Here is a 27,915-nt window from a genome sequence, read left to right as displayed (position 1 = left end):
GACCTCCTAGTGTTGATGAGTGGGTAGCAGTGTTTTTTTTTTTTTTTTTTTTTTTTTTTTTACAAATATTGAAATTGATGTGCACCATCTTCAAAAAGAAAAAAAAAAATTGAGCGTGAAACATGAGCGCGTTGGTGGCACTGCGTGTTCACTGAATGTCATTCCACGGCACCGGCGCGACACCGGTGATGTTTCTGCATTGGAGGAGTGAGGATTTGAATTGGTTCCAATTTACCAGAAACAATTAATCAATGGGGGTTGTGTGCTATATCCAGTTCTTTATGGATCGGACGGTCTCCGCGGGCTGTCGGTGACAGCACCAAACACTCTGACGCTAAACAGAACTGACGGAGAGGAGATGAACCGGTCCGGCCGCGGTGCGCTGCTGGGTGGGTCCGTGTGTTTGTGTGCAGGCGGGTGAGCCAGGAATGTCTCGAGCTCGCAGGTCACGAGAGCAGCAGATGTGTTCACTTTGATCCACCCCGCCCCCCCCACCCAAAAAAAAAAAAAAAAAAAAGTTAATTTCTGATCGTTTTTGGGAACAAGTTTGGTTCCAGTTCATCTTGAACTGACGGTGCAGTTACTGTGGAAATGCACTCGAGGCGAACGGCTGATGCCAGGGAAAAGGGTTTCTTCTGCAATTTGCGCACGTTGTCAACACAAGTGATGCTGGTTTGGTGGTGGGAAGCTGTTGAGGGATTGTTTCCTTGCGTCTTGCGTCTCCTTTACACCTTCCTCAGCCGAGAGTAAAGTAAAAATGACAACAAACAAACAAATGCGCATACATACGAACAAAGTAAACAAGGTAGATTCCTCCAAATTGTTTAATATCAGTACTTCCAAGAGGAAAAATTGCAGCAGCACGAAAACTGACTCTTAACATCGGGTACTGTAATGCACTGTTGTATTTGAACCTCCTCTTGGCCATTAGTTGCACACAGTTCCTTGTGTTTGCTTTCAATGTTGTTGTTTTTTTTAGGCCCTTTGAGTTTTGCGTTCACATTTCTATTTCTTCTCTTCTTTTGCCGTCTTCACTGGTATCTCATGTAACAAGTGGCCTTTTCTTTGTGAGGCACCACATAAGGATTTCTATGAGAAAATCAGCGGCAGGTCTTATGCGCACAGACTGTCTGCGTTTCAAAGCACGCCGGTTATTTTTACTCGTGCAGCCAAAGCAACACTACGAGCAAATAGTGGGTGAAGATAAAATGGTCGATAAATTACAGGGTACGGGAGGAAATCACCGTCCCTTTCTGTGAGATAATTTACTTGTCTCATAGTTTTTCACCAGCTGTGCCGATCCCAGTGGGGCAGGACAATCACAGCATGGCCACTGGAGATGGCTTCTCGAAATAGGACACTAATAGTCTTTCATGTATGATACAGAGCAGCAAAATGCGAATAAATGGCACCACAGATCTGCAGCCAGAAGCAGATGGCGCAGTTAAAAGTCCTCTCATGTCTTGTTTTCCTTCCTTGTCATAACACCGTTTGCTCTAGTCGCTGGCCCTGGCACGGAAATAAGACCCACAGACAGCTTTCGTTCTCACACAGTTAAAATACATTTCTAAACAAACTGTTTGCAATACGTATCTGCAAATTAGACCATTTCTTTGAACAGAGCCATGCAGGTTTACATATCTATGCAGGGGCACATAATAATAACAACACACATGGCCTCAGGAGTAGCAGCAGGTTTACCCCCCCCCCAACTCCCCCCCTCCTTCACAGTCACATCTCGAGTACCACTACAGCACATCCGCTCTCTAGCTTTCATCTTCTCGCTGTCAGTGTCTCATAAATTTACTCTCATTCTGTCAACTGCTTACCAGGTCTTTTTCCTGACGAAGATTTCACGTTTCTCTTCACACACATTCCCGGCTTTTTCATTTTTTTTTTCCCTCGTACGTTCAGAGAGTAAAATCTTTTGAAAATGTTGTGTCACAAATGGAAATAATTGCTTATAAAAATGCTCGATGAGCGGGATTTCTGAACAAAGGGGACACGCATAAATTGCTGAAAGGAAGTTCAGCCTTTCAATTTAATTTGAATTCAGGGTCGACTCATTTACGGCAGCTTGTCTTTTCTGGAACTTTTTGTGTGCAGTTCTTGTGGTCAAACCTGGAGCTGCTGAAATGTAAGTTAGACACATCCCCGCCCAAACTCCAAACACCATCTGCTCGACACCTGAAAGTGGGTTTGTGGAGCAGCCCGGGCAGATATTGTTTTGCCAAATTGTTGCCCTGTGAATCTTGTGTCACCTGGGCAGGGAAGCAGAAAAAAGAGAAGGAGCAAGGAAAGGAACGGGCTGACATTTTCACGAGAAAGGGCAGCGACAAAAGGCGACAGGCCAAGGTAATGAGGCCACACTCCCCGATGGTGCACTCCGTGTTTGTGTCCGTGTCCTTCAGTGGCCTGTAGGGGATTTCCAGTTTGACTTTTTTTTGGTTTTTTTCCCTCTCTTCGCCCGGGGGCACGGGCCGTGCAAAAGACATTCAAAGGACCTACTGAAAAGGTCAAATCACATCTCTCGGTGTCTCCCCGCCCAGTGTGGACGCTGCGGTTCACACACGGGGTGCTCCGTCAAAAGCCCTCCTCCAACCGGTGCTCGGCACGTACTGTAAAACACAAGGTTACGTCTTCGCTTTTCAGCGAGGTGAACGTATGACATTTGTGTGGGCCGTGCTCCGCGACGCACTGGATTTACTTGGGTGTTGATATTTTCTTTCTCTTAAAAATAACAGGATGAATAAGACGGAATCTATGAATCACAACACCTGCCTCCACAATAGTGATGCTGTTGTTGCATTTTATCCAAAAGTTCCCAGACTCTTTGGGGTTAAAGAGTCAAAATGCTGGTTAGCATGAGTCAGTGAACAGTATGTGTAAAGTGTTTGATGTTAACTGGAGCCTAGACGAGCTGTTGTTTTGGCTTCGGCGGATTTTTCAGCAGTTATTCACAACAGCGCATGTTTTCAGACACAAAATCCTGCTCTTTTCTGACATTTAGCTTGTCACATGTCAGAAAATGACTTGTAACAGGTTGGTCAACGAAGAAGACGGTGGACTAGGAAAATTTGTGAAGGCCAAGGACTAATATTGGAATATTGTCGTGTGTAACAAATGCGACTGTGTTGCATTTGTAGAGGTCGCTGAATGAGGTTTGTTTGTGTGCACACCTGCGTGTCTGAGTACAAAGACGGCCTTGACATTAGCACCACCTTTGATCCGAGGTAGATAAATCACAGCCGTGACGGTTTATTTGTTCTGTGGAGAGTGCTTTGAAAATCACTGCCTCCTCTGTCTCTGTCTACTATTGATAAGTTTTACAAAGCACGGTGAATTAAAATACACGGGTAGAAGGAGAAAAGGCAGACGGACCAGGAGGAAACCTCACAAGTAATGAACATGGCGGAAATATTTTTAGTCTCTGATTGCTGTGACAATATATAGAATAGAAACAAGAAAAATTGTTTTCTGCTACCTCACAAATGTCCCTTGTGTGCACAGCTCTGTGCCAGATGTAAAATGGCCTCTATACTAGTGGACATTACTCCGTCTGTCTGTAAAAAGCATGAATTGCTAAAACGCACCTCATTATGAGATGTTGAACGTTTTTCTTTATTAAGTCACGGTGGTCAGAAATCAGGAGCATGAATAGTGTATCAGTAATAACTTCATAGTTTTTTTTTTTTTTCATAAAATAACTAAATAATAAATGTAATTTTCCCTTTCTGGCATTTCAACATTAATCCAACTATCGGCCAAATAGTTGTGCTACAATACTGGTTCAGAATACTTAAGATGCTCTCAGGCCGAGTTGTTTGTCCACATAGAGAGTGGAGACTCATTTCTTGGGAAGGTCTTCAGATCATTGTTAACATTTAAAAGATGAAGCAGTATGAACGGTGTTGTAGCATACATTTTTTCTGCTTGAATAAGTTTGAACACAAGACTGCATGGCCAAAGTTCTGCTGTCCGAATGAGATAAATGCATCATTACTGTCTGATGCAATATCTAGTGGACATTTATCTGATGATCAAAAGGGTCTGTTTTTCATTTAGATCCAAATTATGTTTAAATGTAGTGGGACAATGACAGCATTTTATTTACTCAAACAGCAACAGCTCTTACCCAATTGCATTTCAACGTTACCAAGTGTTATTTTTTCCATTGCTTGCATAGCAACACTTGCACTTCTGTCAACCTCTGATTCAAATATAAATCAACTCACCTTCCAGGTGTAATTTTTTGTGTAACATCAGCATTTGAAGACTTGCTGACTCTTTTATCTGCAGGTATGAGTGCCTTCCATGCAAATGTGTACAGTGTGTTTTTGTAACGTTGTGTTTATCGAGGCTACGAAATGTGTGTGTGTGTGTGTGTTTGTTTGTGTTGGGGAGGGGGGTTTGAGGTTGTGCACATGTTTTACTGTGAGAGTGGGATGTAAGTAAGAGTACTGCACAATATAGCCAGAGTCGGACAAGATAAGAGCATTGCAGCATTGTGTGTGTGTGTGTGAGAGAGAGAGTGAGGATGAGAGAGGCTGACTCATTGACTCTGTGCTGCTCAGTGCCTGTTCATGCAAATGAGAGTCTGTTGACATGCCAGAGTCTGCTCACAAAAGACAATCCATTAGCTGTCTGTTCCACCTCCTGTGATCCTTCTCCTCATCTCTCTTCCTCTCTTCTACCTCTTTCACTGTTTTTCAAATCCAGTTCGTCTCATTCTGCCCGTGTCTCCCTCTTCTTCTCCCTCCCTATTCTTTCTGCCTCTATTTCCATCTCTGGACTTTCTGTCCCCCCACCCCACCCTCCACCCCCCACACACACACTTATCTCCTCTCTTCTCATCTACCTTCAGCACCCTGCTGCCCATGGCGATAGCAACCTGAATCTGTACATTGCGATAATCTTAATATGTAAAATGTGAACATCTCCGTGTGCTGCTGGCCTTATTGCTAGAAGGCGCAGCAGTACTGCATAAACATAAAATACATAAATACGGTACACACAGAATGAGTACTAAGAATAAGATTACAGAGAGGATATTATTAAAGGCAAGGCACAGAGCTATCGGTGATACTACGGTGAGATCAGAACACAAATTTGCTCGAGTGTAAATTGATTTCAAAATAAGCCATTGGATTCACAAATCAAAGAATTGTTAGGTTAGTTCCCTGCTGGCCTGTTTCAAGGCTTCAAGTAATATAACGTTGTCAGTAACATAAAGATAGCTGTTGTGTATTTGTTAAGTGGAAACATAATATTACACAACACTTGTGTGAACACAGTTTTGGTCTTAAATGTGCAGTTAATGATACATATGTGCATCTAGTGGTCACACAGTAGTGTCTTCTCTCATAAGCACTTTGTATTATCATCACGAAGGGGACAAATATTTTCACCTTCAATGTATCTTTAAAAGACAGGAATTACATGAATTCATTCATTATTTGTCAAAATATTATAGTAGTATGGCATTGGTCGTGTAGTAATATATGTAAGGAATTAACAGAATTAGAGGTGCACAACTGCCTTAAAAAAAACAACGTCATTTTATTGTGGTGACCTTGAACTAGAGTGAGCTATAAATGTGTAACAGCGTGCTACCGAGAACTCTCACATTATAGGACACAACAGACTCCTCTTGTTACAGCTTTCGGTCTTTCATCTGTTTTTATAGATTATATTTGAATGCCCGCCCCAGTTTCTCCCTCCTTAAAGTTTTGCTTTCTTGTTGTACTGTTGTCTACATAACATATTTACTGTCTCATCATGCTTTCATTACATTTCTTTCTGTGTTTCTTTGCTTTTAATCGTCGAGCCGTTTCAACAATGCTACCATTTCTCATAATTTTTACCCCACTCGCTCTCTTTTGTTGTTGTTGTTCTATCTCCCATCCAATTTTCTTACCACTATGTTCCTTTTGCCTTCCTTCCTCACAGTTCACTCACCTCCTCTTTCTCTGTGCTGTGATGACAGAGATGCAGGCAGAAGCAGAAGAGAGTGCTGAGTTAAACAGAGACGCACAACTAGGCCAACGCTACAGCCTCCAGGGATGTGTGTGTGTGTGTGTGTGTGTGTGTGTGTGTGTGTGTGTGTGTGTGTGTGTGTGTGTGTGTGTGAGTTACAGAGTGAGACAGAAAATGGGAGTGACAGAGAAACAGAAGCTGTATAGAGCAAGGTGGTGCGACACTGGTATAATTATACCGACTGTACATGAATAAAAAGCAACAAAAACAGTGTTTCGATGGAAAATTTTGTGTTCACTGTATAACTATATACATATATATATATATATAAATATAAAAAAAGCATAGCACATCAGTAAAAGACACACAGAAACAACGGTGAATGTAAACCTGGAGTCCTTGTAGAAGGTCATGCCAGTTCCGCAGGACGCTTTGATGAAGTTGGTGGTGACTTGCACAGCCTGTGATGCAGGTCTGCCCACGTTTGAGGTATTACATCGTGCACAGGAAACTGACGATGTCTGGACTTCTTGCTGTGACCTTAGCTTTAACTTGGAGGGATTTGTTTATGTTGATTTAATGAGACATTGTTCTAGCTGGCGCTTGTCAAGTCCAAGTGCACCCAGCAGTTGTTTTTTTTTTTATGAGAGTGGCAACTTGCAAGTGTTACATCTTTAATTGCCGGTCATACTGCTGCTGCACTATACTCTAGCAAAAGTGACTTTTGATAATAATGTTCATGATTGGAATTTCAGCTAATTTCAATATTTGTTTGTTTTGTCCGATACGTATTCAGTAACTGATAATATTAGTTATAAGGATACAAGAAGAGAGGAAAAAGAGGAAAATAAATGTGTTTGCTTAGATTTACCCGTTTTTTTTCCATAATGAAATATCAGCGGTGAATGAGCATTCAGAATTAGAAAAACAGTAATCTGTTGTAAACTTGTTTGCCAAAACCCGTTTTTTTTTTGTTTTTTTTAAAAAAAAATATAGACTTAAAATAGACAGACTTGATCATCTTATTGACGGGCATATAGGTAGCGGCTACAGAAAGCATGTAAAATACTTTTACGTCTACATACTATGGGAGCAGCTAAGGACATTTCTGCAAATTTAAATGTTTCTTGTTGTTATTAGTAACTGCTCATACTGTCTCACTTACTGGCGGATTTTGTTGGACTTGTTGATGATGACTATTGTCATGTTTTACTTGACTAAGGTGTCGTGTGTGTGTGTGTGTGTGTGTGTGTGTGTGTGTGTGTGTGTGTGTGTTGAGCTCAGCTCTGCTCTCCAGCAAACAATCAGTGACACATACAGCAGAAGAGGAGGGAAAAACCGAAAGACAAAAATCAGCCCTAGCAGCCGGGTTTCAAGTGGCGCCCTGCGCTACATTATCGCATGCAATTATCAGCTGAAATTACATTATCGAAACAATAACAATAATTACATTTCCTTGCTTATCGGCCAATACGATATCGGCCGCTGATATATCAAGCATCCTTAATTAGAAGTACATATCCTGTAAATGTAGCTGTCGGATTTTCCGTCAGATGTTCACGCTGTATTGAAAGACTTCATTAGTCATAATACGGACGGAAAGAATCAGCCAATCAGAGCCCTTGTTGTGGACACGCCTGTAACGCACGTGCTTGTTGTCGTTGAGTTGTTGCTGCAGAGTCACGCTGTTTCACTGTGCCAATCATCCATGTGTGCGTGCAGAGTCCAGCGAGTATGTCCGTGTGATACGTAGTTCTGTGCTTTAAGTTTGTGTTTATGTGTTAAGTATGTTTAGATAAGAATTGATTTTGTATGAACATAAAATCCGCTGGGCTAATGGTAATACTAATCACATTAATTTACCAACACACACATTTAAACACACACACTCATACACAACCACACCCACGATAATATTCAATAAAGAAGATTGGAATCCCGTTTTGATCGTTGCACCGCTGTGGTCACACATCCCCAACCAGCTAAATGAGAGTCGCTCAGATACTCAGCTGCTATTTTCTACAATTCATGTCGGCAATCAATTTCTCAACTGAAAGAGATATAAAGGATACAAATTATTATGACAACTGGGATTATTCTTATTAAAATCATGTTTCCCCCGCCCCTTGTTATCCTCACCCCTCGGTTAGCCATTTTAACCAATGAGAGCAAAGAGGTGGAGTTTAACGCAAACCAATGAGAGTGAAGTGGGTGTGATCAATGAGGTCCAATCAGGTGCCGGTGGGTCGGCTTTACAGGGAACCAATGGAAGCGGACGGACAATTTGAACTCGCTACCCAAAGCGCCACAATGATGACTTGCTGGCTAAAATTTGGTTCTCCCTACCATAGAAACAGTTCAAACCCTCGACACCTAAGATAAAGATAAATTTACCTAACCCCTAACCCTAAAACTATACCAAGGGAAGCAGCTAGGGGCGCCGAACGTGGCATGCAGGAGGGTGGGGGCGAGGGCAGTTTACACGCAAAATTTGGTGCCCCTCCCATTTACGGTTCGGTTCGGTTTTCCTTTGAATGGGGGTCTGTGGCAGCTGTGCCGAATGAAGGCGCCAGAGACGCCAAATTTTACCGGCAGAAGGGACCTAAGGACAATAACACACACCAACTTTCAGATCCTTGACACCTTTCGTCTGGAAGATGGTCAGAGACCATCTAGGGTTAGGGTTAAGGTCAAAGGTCACCATCCATCAGATTTTGACAGGTGGTACTGCATTTCACGCTCTGAGATGGCTGTTAGTATATCAGGCACGTAGATCTCCCACTCGGCCAGACACAACCTGGGGAAACGGCAGCTCGTGGGCATTGTATAAGCAGGTGTACTCAGATGACTGTTTCTTCAACACCAGTGTGACACTATGATTACTGCACGTGGCACCATGTGCAGACGAATAAGAATGAACCGTCCCTACTGAAATACTAAACTCCATCAAGTTGAGTTTCAGGGGATGGGTGTGCGTGTTGTAGGCTGCATGTGTGTATATATGTTTGCATGCATGTTCATATGTATTTATGAAAAACAGACAGTCATCGTCAGTGTGTGTGTGTGTGTGTGTGTGTGTGTGTGTGTGTGTGTGTGTCTCCCTCTTGGATGTGTGTGTAGGGAAATACTGTGTGCACAGATGTGTGTGTGTGTGTGTCGATGTAGACTGTATGTATTATGCAGACCTAGGAGAGCCTTGTGCTATAAATAAAACAGGGCTGCAGTGTGCTCACTGGCGGAATAATCTATCTGACACTATGGAGAAAGGGGGCGAGAGAGAGAGAGAGGAGGAATGGAAGAGACGGGGAGAGAGAGAGAGAGAGAGAGAGAGGCAGGAATTAAAGACAGGTGAAGATGGAGAGAGACTGAAAAAGACAAATTGAAAGAAAAGGAAGGAACGAGGGCAAAGCAGGGCTCAGCAGGAGAGAGTGGCTTCTCCACAGGGCCTCTGGCGGACGTAGTTAGCACCATGACACACCTAAGAGTCATGTTCAAAAGGGCAGTAATGTCTTCTCTCAACATCGTCTTTGGTAATCTGCCCCGCACGCTCGTTTCAATCCCTCTCTTCTGCATTTGCAAAGAATGTGAGGCAGTTTGTTTCATTTGTCGTCCTCACACCCGTCTTGAGGACATTTAACGGGTCCGGTGCACATTTGTCATCGTGTGTTAAGTGCTTGTGAGCGAAATGTCAAGAAGCTCACGGATTTTGTTTTGTGACAGTGTTGGCAACAACACTGCGGATGTGAGTGGATCTGCTTGCCTCGTTGGTGTTCATCTTCGATTACGGCATTTTCTGAAATTGATATATCCGTGTTTGTACCTGATTAGTTGGCTTAATTTCCAGACTTATTTCACCAGCAAAGACACTGCGTGTGTATGTGATCACAGATGAAAAATTGAAAGATATTTAAATAAGGTCTCGTGAGTCAAACCAGAAACATTATGATGAGAACGAGAAGGATTGTCTTAAATATCTCGGTAACCAGTTTATGCAACTTTTTACAGGCTCTTTCTTTACAGGTCGAAATGCATCGCAGATTACACCTTCCCTCTTTAAATGCAACTGAACTAAATCACAGTAATCTGCTGTTGCTGTTGCTGTGATTATAATCAGTGTTGTATTGTATACATTACTGTATGTGGATACGTGTGTGTGGGTGTGTGCATACGTATAATTATTTGTACGAGCACACGTATGTAAGCACAGCCAGACATGTTTGTATTCATTACGTTCATTGTATGCCTGTATAGATGTTTTTGTAAAAAACTAAACGTATGAAGAGATGAAGACGCATATATGTGTAACTACTAAGCACATACCTTATACCATTATTTTTGTTTGTAAATGCATTTTCAAACAACCAGATATGCAGCTGCTGTAGTAATGTGAACTTGCAATGTTTCGGGTATATTGAAGCTGGACAGTGAAAAATGATTTGATATTTAATGCATCGAGAGGTCTCTTTTTGTCAGTCAGAATCGAAAAGCTTCCTTCCTGAATCACCGTTTTACACTGACATTCATGCAGAGATAAATCATAGAAGAAGCAAAAAACTACAGTGCTGCAAATACAGTAAATCGTTATTTGTCTGTTATGATATTGGTTAGAGAAATTCAGGATGAACTTGACATAATGATGAGGGTCCAATAATGAACATAAACTGGCAGAAGCTTCCTTTACTTTCTCTTCGTGGACACCAAATTTCACCTTCCCTCCCCTAAACCCCCATCTGATGGATTGTGCTCTCTGACAGGTGATGGAGTTGAAGGGTCAGATGATCCACGTTCCCGAGTCAAGCTCCCTGATGTTTCTGGGCTCACCGCGTGTTGACAAGCTGGAAGAGCTGATGGGCAGGGGTCTCCATCTGTCAGATATCCCCATCCATGATGCCACGCGGGACGTCATCCTGGTGGGGGAGCAGGCCAAGGCCCAGGACGGCCTGAAGAAGAGGATGGACAAACTCAAGGTAAAAGGCTGGCTAGTGTATTCTGGGTCTTACACAGACCTCTATGTTTCCAAACTTACGTAACTTCAGTTCATTAGAGGAGTTAAGCATTATGAAAAATGGTGGATCGGCAGAAGCCTGTCAATTTTGCGTTGATTCGGCTTTTGGTTGCAAGACAGCTACGCTGATAAAAATCCTTGGTATGTAAGTTGGGGGGGGGGGGGGTAACTACTACCAAGTCCAAACAGCTACTAACAGGCCACAACACACACCGAACATCAGAAGAAAGAAAGGACGTGGAACTCGACTCGCGTCGCTCGGCTCGTTTTTTCTGTGCAGCTGGCATTACCTGCCATCCTTTTTCTTGTGACGCCGACCGAGCACTCAACGATGAGAGTGATCAGTCATTGTCCGTGACCGTCGCAACAAAATGAGTTACACCTCTTCTCCCCTCCTCCTCCCTCTGGAGCCTTCCCACTGACTGGCTGATATTAGATGAAAACCCGTCTCCGGGATTATTGGCGTCCAATCAAAAGGACAAATGACAAGCGGTGACCGTGACACTTGAATTAGTGAAATTACACAAAAATAACCAGCGGGTATAATACCGTAGGTCTTTATTTTAGTTTTTCATAATGTGCAAGGCCACTCGCTGAAGCAAACGTGCTAAATCCAAGGCATCGACTGCACTGAGGAGTTAAATATCCGTGTTGACTGTATAACTCCACGCTGACTGGAAAAGATGTGACTCCGGGGACTTGCTCTCATGATTTGCTTTCAAACTACCCTTAAGCAAGCCAATCCTATGCATCCGCTCGATGCATCGCTCTCTCACTGCAACTACTCCCCCAGGCCACCGTTCTAAATAACGATATCTTACTCAACTTGCCTGCTTGGCCAGTTGTATGGCGCTGCATCAGACTTGGCCTTAAGAAGCTCACCCACAGACACATATACAGATACACAATGAAAAAGACATCACAAATACATGCGTGTATACCGGCAGCTTTAATTTCCTCCCGCCTTCTCGGCATCGCTGTCAACCTCGACCTCTCTGTCTCTCCTCTCCCAGGCCACGCTAGAGCGGACTCATCAGGCACTGGAGGAGGAAAAGAGGAGAACTGTGGATCTCCTTTATTCCATATTTCCCGGCGATGTGGCACAGAAACTGTGGCAGGGTCAGAACGTGCCCGCTCGCAAATTTGATGATGTCACCATGCTGTTCTCGGACATCGTGGGGTTTACTGCTGTGTGTGCCCAGTGCACGCCTATGCAAGTCATCTCCATGCTGAACGAACTGTACACACGCTTCGACTACCAGTGTGGCATCCTGGATGTTTACAAGGTCAGTAGACAGACAGATGTGCGCCGTCTTCATGTTGTTGAGTCCGGATGCCGGAGAGAGGTTTTTCAAACTCTCAACAAACTTCGACGGGAGAGGTGGAGAGCTTAGAGGCCGTAACGGCTTCACTGTCTGACGTGTGTAGAATGAGCGTAACGTACTGTAATTGCTTCTATGAAGGAACAGATTCCCAGAAAGTTGAAGGCCTCACTTCCACTAGTTAAACCAGCTAAACCTTCCCGGGGTGTGTCACTGTCTTTGTGTACAGGGTGTGTGTGTGTGTGTGTGTGTGTGTGTGTGTGTGTGTGTGTGTGTGTGTGTGTGTGTGTGTGTGTGTTACTTTATGTGTGTATGTGCTGGGTGTACATGTGTTGTGGAAAAAGTAACTGATTAATGGCCGGTCTGTGAGAGCTTAACAAAGATGTGTCAATATTGTCCATCTGACAGAGTAGCTTTGGGCCTAGTTACAGTTGTCATTGTAGTCTGCTGTCCTCCTCTCTTCCCATCCTGACTCTTCTACTACCAGATCCGTTTTTCTATTCTTTTAAAAAAAATATTTTTTTTTTTACTCTTTCTACCTCTTTGCTTCTCTCCATCCATCATCACCGTTGTCATCGTCTTCCCTCTCTTTCTCGCCACCTCGTCCAGCGTGACAACAACACGAGCTCACCACTTTCCCATTAAAAAAAAAAGAAAAAAAGAAGGCTTTTCCTGCGTTATCTCAGAAATGTCACATATGGACAAATTAAGGAGGCAATACAGAGAGGAATGTAGAGAGATTGGCTGTGTGTCAGAGGGTTTATGTGTGTAGCAGTGGAAGAGTTAGTGTGTCGAAACGAAAGCAGGAACAGGAGGACGATGGTGAGGAGATTGAATCACCCATATGTCGCCATTGTCATGGTTACTGTCGAAAGGATTTAGCCGGTGGCAGGCCTTAATGAGAGCAGTTGGTCTGCCTAGTTTTTTCTTTTTCTCCTCTTTTGCTGTCTTTTTTTTTTTTTTCTAAGATTGTGTCAGCTGTCATGATGACACCTCGCTCACTCCTTCATCTGGATATATGGCGACACATCCATGGAAGAGGCTGCTCTTGTTTTGCTTTAATCACGTGCTAAGTCTTAAACAAGGGGACCTGCTACTGCTGCAAACTCTGACATAGTAAACTGGGACTATGAACTACCTGGATTTATATTTCAAATCTTAGTTCAGACGTGAATGTAGCTGCTAGCACAGTTTTGGAAACAGCTTTTTACACCATTTTGTTTTACAGAATCAGAATACTTGAGGATAAAACCTCCCCCAGTGTTATTGGAAAAGCTTTAAAAAAAAAAAAAAAAATGAAAACAGAGTAACAGCTGCATAAAAATTGCACAGCCATGCACCCTTCAGGCAACAATTCCTACTGTTTTGCCTTGTCAACTATATTACCACAAATACTTTTGAAAGGAACTTAACATAAATACAGAAAATGTCTTTTGGGCATAATTATATTTGGTTAAGTTGATTCAAGCATCTCTACCTACCATACCATTAACTTTTTTTTATACTAACTGAAACAGACCAAATCTGTGGTGGTCTTTTGTCAATAAGAACATCGTGATATCCCTTTACCAAAAGTTTTTATACATCATGTTGAACAGCTTTATTTTTGCCATTTAGCAGATATAAATTTGCAATACAATTTGTCAAGCATTTCATATTTTTCATACTTCCTTGCAAGAAAATCAAATGAATTAAACCTTTCTGTTATACCTTTTGTAAAACTCTGTATAATGTTTAACTGACTATAAAGACATTCGACACGGTTTGAGGTTTTATGACTATGGGCTATTGACAAATACACGGTGAAGGTAAAGTGACGGTTCAGTGAACTTCGGGGTGTGTGTTTGCAAATTGGCGCCGAGAATAAGGTGAAATGCTCGTTCTGTTTATGTTTGGGCCTGAAGCTTCTCAGAGTCAGAAGCAGTGCAGAGTGGTGTAAGTGGTACACCGATTCTCTCATTGCTCACCAACTCTTATTGTGAAGGATGTAGACAGAGACAGAAACAGAAAAGATACTATAGTTCTTCGATTACATGAGGAACGAAGGAGTGCTTTTAATTTTCTACTGCTCAGAAGCTATATTGGTTTCAGGTATCAGCGCATACTCACAGCCACACCGAGCGTTGAAATGATTCACTCACTGCGGTTCCTGCTCCTCTTCTTCCATTTCTCATACAGATCGAGACAATAGGTGATGCCTACTGTGTGGCCGGAGGACTTCATAAGAAGGTTGATAGTCATGCAAAACCAATCGCACACATGGCTCTGAAGATGATGGAACTTTCTGAGGAAGTGCTGACACCTGATGGGAAACCTATCAAGGTGAGTGTTCATACATTCTCCACCACGCAGGCGTGCGACACAATTATAAAAGTAGATCAAGTTTGGGTAAGGTTTGCGATGTTTTTGTGTTGTTAAAGTTGCTGTGTGGTCGTTGAGAGTAACTTGGATCCATAGCTGATGATTTTGGTGCATTTATTTCCTGAGGTTGTGACTTCATGACTTGTTAACAGTGTGCAGGGATCTGTATGTTTGTTCCTCTTTTGCATCCAGAACCATATATAGTTTACATTTAATTTGTCTGTACACTGACATTCATTTGTTTTCGGCACAGAACGCTGTCTCGAACTTTACTTTATTGTTACTACATTGTTTGTCCTTGACTCCTGTATGTTTTACAAGTGCATGTGTAAAACCCGGGGTTGTTTTATATATATATATTAGATATACAAAGTAAATTGTGAGTTAAAACTCTTAGTTAGAAACTTAAAATGATCCAAAGATCCATAGTGAGATTTGTTTCAGTCACAATTTAGCGCCTGATTGTTGCTGATTAGGCTGTTTTTTTTTGCCCTTTATCAACTTGTAAAAATCCAGAAGGTTTTTTTTTCCTGACAAAGTGGTGTCCCTAATTAAGTGCATAGATATTCACATATTTTAACACGTGGCCATGTTAACCATAGTGACTACATGACACTTTAAAAATGGCCATATTCATTAGATACATGACTTTTTCCTTGTGATAGGGCCACTGTTGGCTTCATAGGTCTAATATTCTAAGGCTGGAGATGTACTTGTTTTTTACTGTGCCGTTGTATATATGCATAACGGCTGCTTTGTGTACCCTGGGTCCGTTTGGAGCGTTGGTTGTGCACATCCCCAGAAATGAATGCAATGCGTCAGTAGGATACAATACACACATGAACCAGCAGGGGCTGAATGGGGATGCGAGGTTTAGTTGGCATCAAAGCAGCGACAACATTGGCAGAAGGTTTAGACAACAAGTTCATGACCAAGTCAGCATGTGTATGATGTGTCATTGCCTCTGTGTCAAATATTCATGTCAAAATTGATGGTGTGAGATCAGTATCATTTTACATGTTGACGTTGGAACCGGCAAAAACAATCCGGGAGTGTTACAACCACACGTGGGAGAAAATGTTTTGTGCCAGTCATTAAAAACACCATGCTGGCTAAACACATTTTTAAAATCACCGGTTCACTGACACCAATTTTCAGCAATATAACACAATAATGTTGCTATGTTTATTGTTTACATTATGCAAATCCAGACTTTCATTTATACTCTTAGCCCTCTGGTCTGCCCTCTAGTGGACTCCTCCAGTATGACGCAACAACATTCACAACATAGATGTGGTTAAAAAGCAAATACACTGTATCCGTAGCTTGGTGAAGTTTACAGTGTCCTTGAACGTTTCTATCAACACTTGTGCTTGACCTTCACTACACAAATGCATAATTTGAAGCAATACTTTGTGAAAATCTGATGAAGAACAGAACCAAAGCCAGAAACAGAAAACTGAAACAATGAATAATTTTTTTTTTAAAGATGCTAGTGAGATCTACTACGCATTGCCAAAATATTTACTTGGCGTATTATTGGGATTCCCAAAGCCTTTTGGAACAACAACAATCATATTTCTATGCAATAAGCTCTGTACATTTTAGTAAAGATATAACATTTACAAAACACACACTGTGACGCTGCGTTAAATGTGAGTTGGCACTTGTCATCCCAGTGTTTGGAAATCCAGAAAATTCATAGTATTATAATCAAGTAGCTTACTCTACAATACTGTGATTATTTTATCTTTAATTTAAAAAAAAAAAAAAAAAAAAAAAAAAAAAAAAAATCCATTTCCATTAGTTGTAATTGGCCAGAGAAACGTAAGAGTGAGAGATGCTGCGGAGCAGAGAGGAGTTATTTTTAGTCTCTGGTGCTAATGGTTCACTAGAGTGTGTTTTTTAAAATTTTTTTTTATAAAATAAGGCAAGAGACATGGTGCACCTTAACACTGTCTGTATTTGAGTTGTACTTCTCTCTACCCGCCAGCTGCATGAATCAACAGTGATGTCCTCTTTTCCTTTTTCCTCTCTTTCCATTTTCCTATTTTGTGTCATGTCAATATGAAATGAGATCATTTATCTGAGCCTACACCATCATCTCCCAAGTGTTGCTTGATGACATTGTAACTCTTGTCCGTAGTTTGTTAGGTCTTGTACATACATTTGCTGTATCTCACCTATAGTCCTCAACAGTGGTGTGCACATTTTTTCATTTTTTTTTTTTTTCATGTTGGCAAATGGAGATTTAAATCAGTTCTCTTGCTCAAGATAAAGCATGTGCCCCACATACTGTATCAGCTGCAGTACAACATGGACGGTGAGATGAATAAATAAATAAATAATGGTAGAACTGTTCGCTTTTCATCACATTATCTGCAGCTGATGTTGTGAGAGTTGACCCAACTTCAGAGGATTATCAGGGAGTATTGCTCGGATTCGTTGTTTAGACGAATGAATTTTAAATCCATGGCAGCTGTGAACGCGTTTCTGACAGCATGTTATGTACCTCTGGAGTTGGCTGACGTTACTTTATTTAAAATAATGCCATTTGAATTGTGTATGACTTCAGAGAGATCGAGAAAGGAAATCAGCTGTGCAGAAAACAAGATGAGTATATTAAGTAGGGAGGGAAGCCGTACAATTGAGTTTCAATCCTCTCCTGTTAATTCAGTAGAATAAAAAAGGGAACACAGGATGTAACTTATTTATTAGTCCAGCCTCTGTGAAGGTCACCCAACACTCTCAGGATGCCTCCGTAGGTTTGCTGGCTCGGGTGATTACATGCAGTGTTATAAAGATAGTCAAAGTTATTGCCTACAGTAGTCTAAGTTACATTTTAATTTTTTGTTTTTTCCCAATGAAGCATAAATACAGTAGCAGTAATGCAGAACACAATTTAGAACAACGTCATTGTCGTCATGCTCTGTTTCTCTTTTTGCTGTCAGTCATTTCAGTCATGTTGCAGGATGAGACAGTAGAATGACATTTTTCTTTTACTCCGAACAATCAAATAATCGATCGAAAACAATATCCCCCAACAAACACACAGTATATCTATGGTGTAGTGACATTCCTTAAAATCTACACTGCTCTGTTGTTTAAAGAAATAAATGAGCCTTTAAAAAAAAGAAAAAAGAAGCTAGATATTAGTTTTTATATCTTCAGAAGCCATAAACATAGTGTCACAGACGTGGGTAATTCAGAAAGTTGAGACTAAAACATCCTTGTCTTTGGTCTTTTTATAGAATTACCCGACGATGAGAAACACAGAATCATCTTTTTAACAGTGCAACGTGTGTTGACATGATTTTGTTTGCTTTTATGTACGAGAAAACATTGCAGAATAAATTGTTTGGCCACTGACGTATTTTGGTTTTGACATATTAAACATATGTGCATGTCACAGACAGGAATAAAACGTCCACGTCCGAGAGAAGCTGAGACGGAGAGCTGCTGAATAACAGACAGGACACTGTTCTGTGTGCTGCTGCTCTCACAACATTGTCCATTTGTCTCAAAATAGAAAGGCCTTGCCAAGTATTTCTGGCCTGCACTCTTGATCTTCCACTTTCTCTGTGTTTTTCCTCTTCCCCTCTTCATCTGTCTCCTCCTTTTCCTCTCTTCCCCTCACTCTTTCCTGTGCAGCCTCTCTCGCTCACCTCTTTCACTTTCCATCTCAGTCTCTTTCTTGTTTTTCCTCCAGAGTTTTATCGTGGTTCTGCTCTTTTGTATTTTGCACTCTTTGTTTTGTTGTCCTCCTTTTTTTTTCTTTAATTTTTTTTGTTTTTTTTTGTTTTAATCTCTCTTCACTTCATTCTGGTATAAAGACGAGTTATAGAGATACTCAGCACTTCAGCATGACAAATGCTGTTCAGTGAGTGCACTCAGCTCCAGCCAATGTTGCACTGTTATGCAAACTAGCATGAGAGCTGAGGGAGAAAATGTTTAGTGAGAGTGAGACTGGAAAGAGAGAGAGAGAGAGAGAGAGATCCGGGGACACAGAGAAATATATAGAGGAGTGAGATGTCAAGAGAGAAACACGTATAGAAACTAACATAAGTTGTTTTCATCTGTACTACTGCTTCAACTTCAGGCCCAAAAGCACGATCCTTCTGTTTGTGTGTGTGTGCTGTTGGTGCGTGAGGGCGTATGAGGAGGTGAGCGGGTGTGGATCTGAGGGATGTAGTGCTTGCAATAGGAACTGCTCCCAAACCTCAATGACTTTCTGACCAAAAACACCGTAAAACTGTGGCGAAGCTCGGCTCTACACTCTGAGAGCAAGGCTTGTGTTCACGTTTATTATTCCTGTGTTTTCTGTGAGCTTCAAATCCAGCAAATATACGTTACATCTGCAGCGGTTTGGATTTAATCACTTTTTTCTGACTATGTGTTCATCCTGCTGTTGCCAGAAGCTCCAGCTCTGCGGTGAACACAATGCACAATTTGTTTTTTCTCTTTTTTTTTTTTTTGGACATCGCCATTCTCCATACGTGCTGATTTTAAGCCATCAAAGAAACTTGTGGAGCATAGAAGCAGAACAGACAATAGTACTGTAACTACTATACGGGCAAGAGCTTACATCTAGTTACATATAAATACTTATAATTATTGTTAAGTTATTGTTGCTAAAAATTTTACTTTTAATTTAATTAAACATCAACAAAGTAAGACACGAGAAGATGCCAATAACCTTTTTTTTTTTTTTTTTTTTTTTAATTTTTAAATTTTTTTTTTTAATGTAAGATCTCCAAAACCCTTACAGACACAAATAATGATCATTTGGATTATTTGTTATTCTGTCATTTTTCAGTTGAACAGCCAAAAATGTACCGATCATTATTTCTCAAGAACCCATGGTGACATCTTTGGCTTGTCCAAACTCCAACCATATTCAATTTCTAATGTTTAAAAACTGATAATGGCTAAAAATTCAGCTGCTGTTTGGCACTTTTCTTTGAACCATTTATTCATGTTTGACTAATCAATTTACTGATTGTTTCGGCACTAAAAATCCCCCCCAAAATTTGGGCTTTCTTTGCTTGACTGTGTACTTAACGTGTCTTTGCAACAGCTAAAAGGAAGGTTTCAGTTTATGAGGACCACTTAGCTAAAACAAATGTATTCGAATACGACGGCCCCGCTAACAGGAAGGGGATATTGTTCCGTTTTTGTTGGAGACTGTTTTAAAACGGCGGTGATGCAACTTTGTGGTCATTTTGGAGGCTGTATATTTTGTGGTGCTCTTGAAAATTGCTCTGTGATATCCTGAGAGGTGTTTCTAACATTTAGTCCAAGCCACGTATGTCAGTGAGTGCTGGTACCGCTTCTCTGTAGAGTACAGTCAAATTCAAAAGTACCGCAAACTACATCTACCAAAATGACCGAACAGTTGCATCAACACCTTCATCGCCTCTGTTGACTGCAGCAGTGTTCTACCGGAGTGCGTTACATTCAGCTCGGTCTGTCACAACACCGTCCTTTTCTCCGTCTCCGGTCCAGATCTATCTACCACATCTTTCTGTCCAGAAAGGCGAGAGTGTGATTGGTTTGCCTGTGCTGCTGCGCCATTTGCTCTTTGGCTCGCTGAGGGCCCGGCGCTATGGATGCTGACTCATAGCGAAAAGCATGGGGAAGGAGTGCATGAGTGTTACTGTGTCTGTATTGTAGGACTTCGAAAAATAAAGAGGAGAGTGGGTGCTGGATGCAGATTTGTTTGTGTGTGTGTGTGTGTGTGTGTGTGTGTGTGTGTGTGTGTGTGTGTCTGTGAGTGGTAGTCTGTTGTGGGGACAGACGAGTGTACGGCCATCTGTGCGCAGTTTAGCTACGAAAATAGGTCACACTCGTGCACCTAGCAGCCCTCTCCCTCCGCTTTCTGTCTCTTTCCATTTTCTTTATCTCTCCTCCTGCTGTCAAGGTTTCGCCATCTAATTATAGGTTTATTTTGTCTCTCTCTCTCTCTCTCTCTCTCTCTCTCTCTCTCTCTCTCTCTCTCCCCCCATTGTCTGTCGGTGCACTTTCTGTTTCGCTGCCCCCCCTCCCTCCCCGCCCTCCTCCCGCTAGCCTGTAGTTGCCATGACTACCTTGCAGTGTGCTGGAATGCACACTGTGGCATTGGTTACCAAGGTGACAAGATGCTGAAGTAGATGCTAGAAATATACTGGGTTCCGCTGACGCTTGTGTGCGTTTGTGTGTACTTGTGAGTGTGTGTGTGTGTGTGTGTGTGTGTGTGTGTGTGTGTGTGTGTGTGTGTGTGTGTGTGTGTGTGTGTGTGCGTGCGCATGCGTGCCGCACATCACCGTATATGAGGACTTTTTCTTAAGTTGCAGGAGTCAATAGCCGCTGGGGTGTCTGAGAATTGCAACAACGGCTTGATAGCGCTCACTCTGCCTCCAGCCATTTATAGATTCATATCTCGGCCGGATTATTTTATGAGCACCATGTTGCTGCCATATATCTGTTACCAAGGGGAGATGGAATCAATCATTTATTTGATTGATTTTCCTCTCACACTTGTACTATTTTTTCAGATTTTCATCACTCTAAAAAATGTGAAACATTTGAGACAATAACATCTCCACTCATCTGGGAGCGTGCTTGCAACAATGCAATTTCAATTAATCAGATCGATGCGCACGCAGCACTTCTGGTTAAAAAATAAGATAGCCTTTATACTGCAGGGTAGACAGCACATGAATCAATGGCGTGAGGTCTGTTCAGCAGGGAGATCTAATTTATGAACATTCACAGCACTGCCAGGTATGTTTATTATGTCATTTTAGAGTCCAGGATGGGTTATACTCCGGCACAAACCACAGGAGTTTGCTCATATTGCGTACAGATCCTAGAGGACATGAAACAAAGGCCGTAACTGAACAACTATATTCGTTATCAGCGGAAGCATCTGCTGACTCTTATCTTTACGCTTAAAATGTCAGAAAACAGTGAAAAAAAAAACAATAGTGATTCCCCAGAGTTTAACATGGGATGTGGAAATTTCCAACCAACAGACCAAAACCCATTTTTTTGCATTCAGGAAATGAAGTGATTTAAACAATTAATCAATCAAAACACTTGTTTCAGCTCTTGGTTAAACTTTATTGATGGCTACATAGCAATCATACTAAATACACATACAGCGCCAAGAAATGAAGAGTTACGAAATGGGGAAAAAAGTCGTGGTCATGCAGACAGATACTTAAGTAAAGATACAGTAACAACAGCAGCTTCATCCATTTCCAAGCCAACTGCATGTATTCTAATATGTTCTTCAAATACTGTTTAAATTTGACTTTTTGCATCCTGCTGGATATCATGGCTCTGATGTCTCTCCCGCTCTACCTCTTCTTTTCCCCTCTACGACCGTATCCCACCACCTTCTTCCTCCGTCTCTCCTTCAGCTGAGGATCGGTATCCACACGGGTTCAGTGCTGGCAGGTGTGGTCGGGGTGAAAATGCCACGTTATTGCCTGTTCGGGAACAATGTGACGCTGGCCAGCAAGTTTGAATCGGGGAGCCATCCCAGGTGTATCAACGTTAGTCCTACAACTTATCAGTAAGTAACTGCACTAAACATCACATGTGCATAGACACAAAGGCATAAAGTATCATACAGTAATCTGTCTTCTTTTTATAGTCATGACAGGTTTTCAGTGATCTCTATTTGGGGCGGGATTCAACCTGTTCGACATTTAATTATGTGCGCATCATTTGAGGTCATAAATATCTGCCATCTTGTCTGACTTTGTATCCCAGTCCCACCAGTTGGCTTGTATTTCTAATCACTAATTATGTTTGCTGTGATGGATCTAATCAAAGCTATGCTATTAGACAGATTAGGCAACAGATATGCACACCAGTACATACAGTGGTGTGAAAAAGTGTTTGCCCCCTTCCTGATTTCCAATTTGTTTGCATGTCTGTCACACTTAAATGTTTCAGATTATCAAACAAATTTAAATATTAGTCAAAGATAACACAAGTAAACACAAAATGCAGTTTTTAAATGAAGGTTTTTATTATTAAGGGAGAAAAACAATCCAAACCCACATGGCCCTGTGTAAAAAAGTGTTGTGCTGTGTGCAGCTCGCCAAGTCCATACACACAACATGGGTCAATACAAGGAAATGAGTAGCAGTAGATCAAATAAGTTATAGTTATAGATAAACGATAACTTACGTCCATACAAGTAACCAAGTTTGAGGAGTATGTATGTTCACAAAGACAAAAAATAAGATGTAATTGTCTTTTCTTGCTAGTGTAACGAGTAGACAATCATATGGTGTAATTTTCTTTTACTTAAATACCGTTACACTTTAACTTGTTGCAGTTTTTTTTTTTTTTTTTTTTACAGTACTCTATAATAAAAGTTCTTCTATTCTCTTCTCAACAGATTGTTGAAAGACGATCGCTCTTTTTCTTTTGTTCCTCGTTCACGGCTGGAGCTCCCAGATAATTTTCCCAAAGAGATCCCAGGGACATGTTACTTCCTGGAGGCGGGGACGTCCCACAGCCACGCCTCACTGACCAGCTCTCGCTCCGCTCCCCCGGCCTCTATGAGGAAAGTCTCCTACAGCATTGGGACCATGTTTCTAAGAGAAACAAGTTTGTAGATCCCACACGCAGACGTGGTTACACACATATTCGTTATGTGAGTGACTGGACTTGAACCCATTGAACATGCAGGAGTCCAATTATACAGATCTTTGGATATGCAAATGCGTTATGTAAAAACTTGGATTCAGACCTGTGGGATGGCTTCTATGAATGAAACTAAGGAAATGCTTTCATCATAGGTGAAAAAGAACAACATGCTCTCTCTCATCTCCCCTGAGCGAGGGAGATATGGTTCAAAAGACTCAAGGAACAGCAACTGAGTTTGTCTCACATGGACCTTTCCCAGAGGAAGTGTACTGATGGAATCGATTAGCAGAGAAACCTTAATATAAAGCTTAAAGATCTAGCTGCATTGCTCAGCTCTGGACCTGTATCTAGCTGTCTCCTGTGGTCCTCGCTCACATACGATACCCTGACCGGAGGCCTGCACATAACAGTACTTGGAGAAAACCTGGAGAGAGACCATACACGTGACCTGTGTTGCACTCATTAGCAATGGAATTGCTGACGGCAAATAGAACCAGTTCACTTTCCACTACAGTGGGTGCAGATGAAGGAAGTTGTAGGAACTTTTGGAAGATGGCACCATTGTCACAAATGTCTGCTGTGCATCATGGCCTCTTGTACAGGGAAGACCACAGTTGAAGAACATTGCAGCTCCCCTTCCTCCCCGTGCAACTGTCCCTATAACATGTCATGCTTTACCAACCATCCTTCTAACATCTGCTGCCTGTAACATTTGGAACCATCAACGCAGGACTGGAGGGTTGAAGTGGGATGAGACAAATGAGAGGCACAAACACAGAGGTTTGTTTTGAAAAGGAGTCATCAAAGGACAAATGCCAAAAATGCTAGCTGATATTAGAGCCTTGTCTGCTTCTAACCCACAGCAATCTGTAACCAACAACAACTTCATTTCATTGCAGGAAGTATATGTAGGACTGAAAAGTATTCCTAGCTCAGTGCCTTTTTACCGCTCAAATCAGGACAAATATAAGATGGATTCAATTGAAATATTTGAAAAGAAATATTAGGGGAAAAAAACAACAACAACACAGGGGCGCTTTATTTATCTTCTGTTTCCACTTTTGACTTTTATGTGCTACACTAAAGAGCGAATGACGTGAATGAGGGAATGACATGTGCCAAAGCTTATGAGCCACAGTTGAACCTGTGATGTTGCAAGTCACCCCCCTTCCTCCTCCTCCCCCCTGCCCCCTCCCACCTCCACCACCACCACCACCACCACCATCACCACCACCATTTTAGGACATTCATGAGTGGCCTGCAAGATAAATCAAGTGCTCCTCCAAGAGTTCAAATATTTTAATTTCTATCTGTTTTTCTTTTTTTTTAAATGTCCAAATCTAATAATACACACAATGTAGTACTAATAATATAGTACTATAATAACATGTACACATAGTCACAGTATGTACACTTGACACGGTTCACATTTAAGTACGTAATCTTTTTTAAGCGCATTGTTGTGTTTTTTTTTACCACACAGACACAATAGTATATAGTAGCCCCAATGCAAATTTAAACCAACACGACAGCCGAAAGACTGAGTCAGATTTGCTGAGTGGAAACCTCAGGCCTCCCACAAACTTCAGCACAGCTCAGAAACTCAGACATGGGAACATAAAAGCCAAGAGATTATGTCACAAGAATCTTCATAAAGTGGGACGTTATGGGTTGACGTAAGTCTCTGAATATTTTACAGAACTGGTTCATTCGGGTACTAATTTATAGAAACGTAACTGTTATTATATTGCTGACATTGTTCTTCATTAGTAAAGTACAGATTGAATATCACGTTTATATCAGAGTTTGAAAAGCTGGCTGAGAGAGAAAAAAAAAAGTACTGTAAGAGGCATTAGTTTCCATGAAATATTACATTTTAATGTTGATAGAAAAGTTTTATCATAATAAAAAAAAAAAATACAGAGTTTTGATATATGACTGACGACCAAAAAAAAAAAAAAAAAAAAAAAAATCTGTAATGATCTTGGTTGTTTAAATCTGAATGAGTGGTACTACCTGTACACGTTGGTATGACAACATCACAATAAATCCTGACAAAATAACAAATTAACTGTTAATGACTGCTCTTCAAAAAGGCAAAACACATTTCTGAGTGGACCTCTGAAAGATCAAATAAAATGTGCCAATTTAAGTCTGAGATACCACCAGCACAGTTTAGTTCCTGCAGTTGTTTGAAGACGGGATTAGTGCCCTTGGACAGCTCACTTGCCCTCGCGGTACAGGAACCGGTGCTGCACACAGATTGTAGAAAAATGATTAGAAGAATAATTGACTTAAGACACTAACTTAAAACTAATGCAGATCTGGCCAAAAGTCAAACCCACGAAAGGAAATGCCCTCTAACAAAGAATAACAGCATAACAATGAAATGTTGTATATTAGAGGAGAGGGACGGATGAGGGAGATTCGCAAAGTCGAAAAGTTCTCCTTTTAATCCGCCAGTGTTTGAAGTAGAGATGGGTTGCCAAGTGCTAAAAGACTTTGTTAATAGTTCATTTTTGCCATAAATAATTCTGCCTTCAGATTCACAGTCGGCAGTAGTGTTAGAAAGCTTAAAAAACTTCCACATTTACAACATGCTCTGTAAAAGTTCTAGTACATTTTGACAAGGAAAAATAGACAATTTTGCTCACAAAGAAAATGCGAGTATATTTTTTAGGCTTTTTTTTTTTGCATACAGCTGATAGTGTTATTCACATTTACTGTAAACAAAAAAAACAACCCTAAACTATTTTCAAAATTTTGTTCTGTTGCTTAAAGTATGCTATGCAGTATAGAACTAACAACGGACTGGAGAATAAACACATGAAGAAAAACCCTGTCAGTCAAAAACATTGCAACAATTGTAGCCTAAAACTATTAGCAATCGTGACACAAAGAAAGAAAATATGTGTATTAACTCAAAACTAGATGCCTCTGTTTTGTTGGCCAACCTTTTTAATCTTAAACCAAGAGTGTATATCTACAGTTTAAATTCAGACAAGTGGCTGCTCCAAATTTAAGTCAGTATATTATTTGTTGTTGGGGTTTACTTCACCTAATAGAAGACAGCATAATGTTGTTCACGTTTTTAATTGCTTTGTTGCAACAAAGCCAAAACCTTTTCTAATGCCTGGAGGTCTAAAACATACATTTAAACAAAATTATAATGTAGAGAACCAAAATCTGCAGCACCCACTGGCTCATCACTGAAATATACATTCTGCATATGTATCCAAGATCAGCACTCTTTTATAAACGTTGTCAAATTTTGCCTGAGAAAAGTAACTTATGGTTCATTACAAATTGTGAAATACAGGAGAGAATAGTTCACCATAGTGTTCAAAAGCCTGAGGGAAGTTTCCATGTCTTTAAGGCCTGGGAAAGTACAGTAGATACTAGTTTGCCTTATTTGTTTTCCTGATTATTAAATATAATTACACAAGTATTCGAGAGGCCACGAAGGTCCTTTCAGAGAACGGATCAATTTTTTAAGAATTGTCTTTAGCTTCGTGGTGCTTTTAAAATCCATAAGGAGTCAAATGTGCATAAGGGAAATAAGGCAAAACTTTCCAGAAACCCAATATTATCCAGATTATCCATAATGCATTTCTTATTTATTCATTTTTGGTAGAAAGAAATTACAATTAGTGAAATCCAAAAATTGAAAAAAAAACAACAACAACTACAGTTTGACTATGATATTACATTAGCAAGTGAAAACAATGGTAAAGTCACTTCAGGGAAAAAAACAACAACAACTAACCGCATCAACACAACGACAGCATTGTATCATCAGGTAAAAATGACTGAATTTCCTTCGGGACCTTGTGAGGTAGGTGAGCTACTTTTAGGTGTATTTGACAGCTGTGTCAATCAACTTTTGGATGAGGTGTTTGCAGTGCTGGCTTTCACATGCAGATGCATCAGTGCTCTCCGACTGTCGTGCCAGCGCTAATGCATACAAGCATTAATGTGTTCTTGATAAATTGTAGCATAAATGGTAGTGCAGGCGTCGTTTACACTCGACTTCAGCAGTGCCTAAATTCTGCTTCGAGGCTAAATAAAGGACATTACACCAGCGTTCCACCCACACAACTTGTGTCCAATGCTCACGTCTCCAAGTCTCTAAATTCTTGGCATGATATTAGACGTTTGACCAGATCTTAACAAGTCTTGCTGTTATGATGCAGAGGTGTTGCAGGTTCTGATTCCCGACAGTGTTGTTGTCAGTCTTGGACAATCACACTGCAGTGTGTACTGTAGATTACTTACTCTTACACGTGCATACATCACGGTTACAACGGCAATACAACCGAGCTGTACTGTATAAGTTGCGTCGAACAATGAACGTGAACAACTGTCGCCGTGAGCCTGAGGTAAGTGTCAGAGGGTCCAATGTCCAGTGAGACGAAGCCAAATACATCTACAACTCCAGAAACTGTTATCTGTGTGCCTGCCTGTTTGAGTTTTTCTGTGTGTGGATCAAACAGTATCGGATTATTAATAAAAAGCTAACTGTACTTGTAATAGATCTGTACAATTTAGATCTATTTATTATAATTAGACTGAAACATGAACATTTTAATAAAATTCTATGGCAGA

At 41.0% G+C, this 27,915-nt stretch overlaps 1 protein-coding gene across 1 annotated transcript in view; it reads left to right on the top strand.

The window, feature by feature from the left end:
- The window catches only part of gucy1a2 (guanylate cyclase 1, soluble, alpha 2), a 42,065-nt gene extending 14,150 nt beyond the window's left edge, over window positions 1-27,915 (top strand). Inside the window, exons 5-9 of the mRNA XM_069147919.1 lie at window positions 10,731-10,943; window positions 11,995-12,267; window positions 14,482-14,625; window positions 22,068-22,222; window positions 23,060-27,915. Coding sequence (XP_069004020.1) covers window positions 10,731-10,943; window positions 11,995-12,267; window positions 14,482-14,625; window positions 22,068-22,222; window positions 23,060-23,279 — 1,005 coding nt within the window. The 3' untranslated portion in view covers window positions 23,280-27,915. The remainder of the gene's footprint in view (window positions 1-10,730; window positions 10,944-11,994; window positions 12,268-14,481; window positions 14,626-22,067; window positions 22,223-23,059) is intronic.

Source organism: Embiotoca jacksoni, unplaced genomic scaffold (assembly GCF_022577435.1).
Source record: "Embiotoca jacksoni isolate LCO1_2020_lvr unplaced genomic scaffold, fEmbJac1.0.p SCAF_14, whole genome shotgun sequence".
Classification (NCBI taxonomy): Eukaryota; Metazoa; Chordata; class Actinopteri; family Embiotocidae; genus Embiotoca; species Embiotoca jacksoni.
Note: the sequence above shows the minus strand (reverse complement) of the source record. Positions and strands in the feature narration are given on the sequence as shown.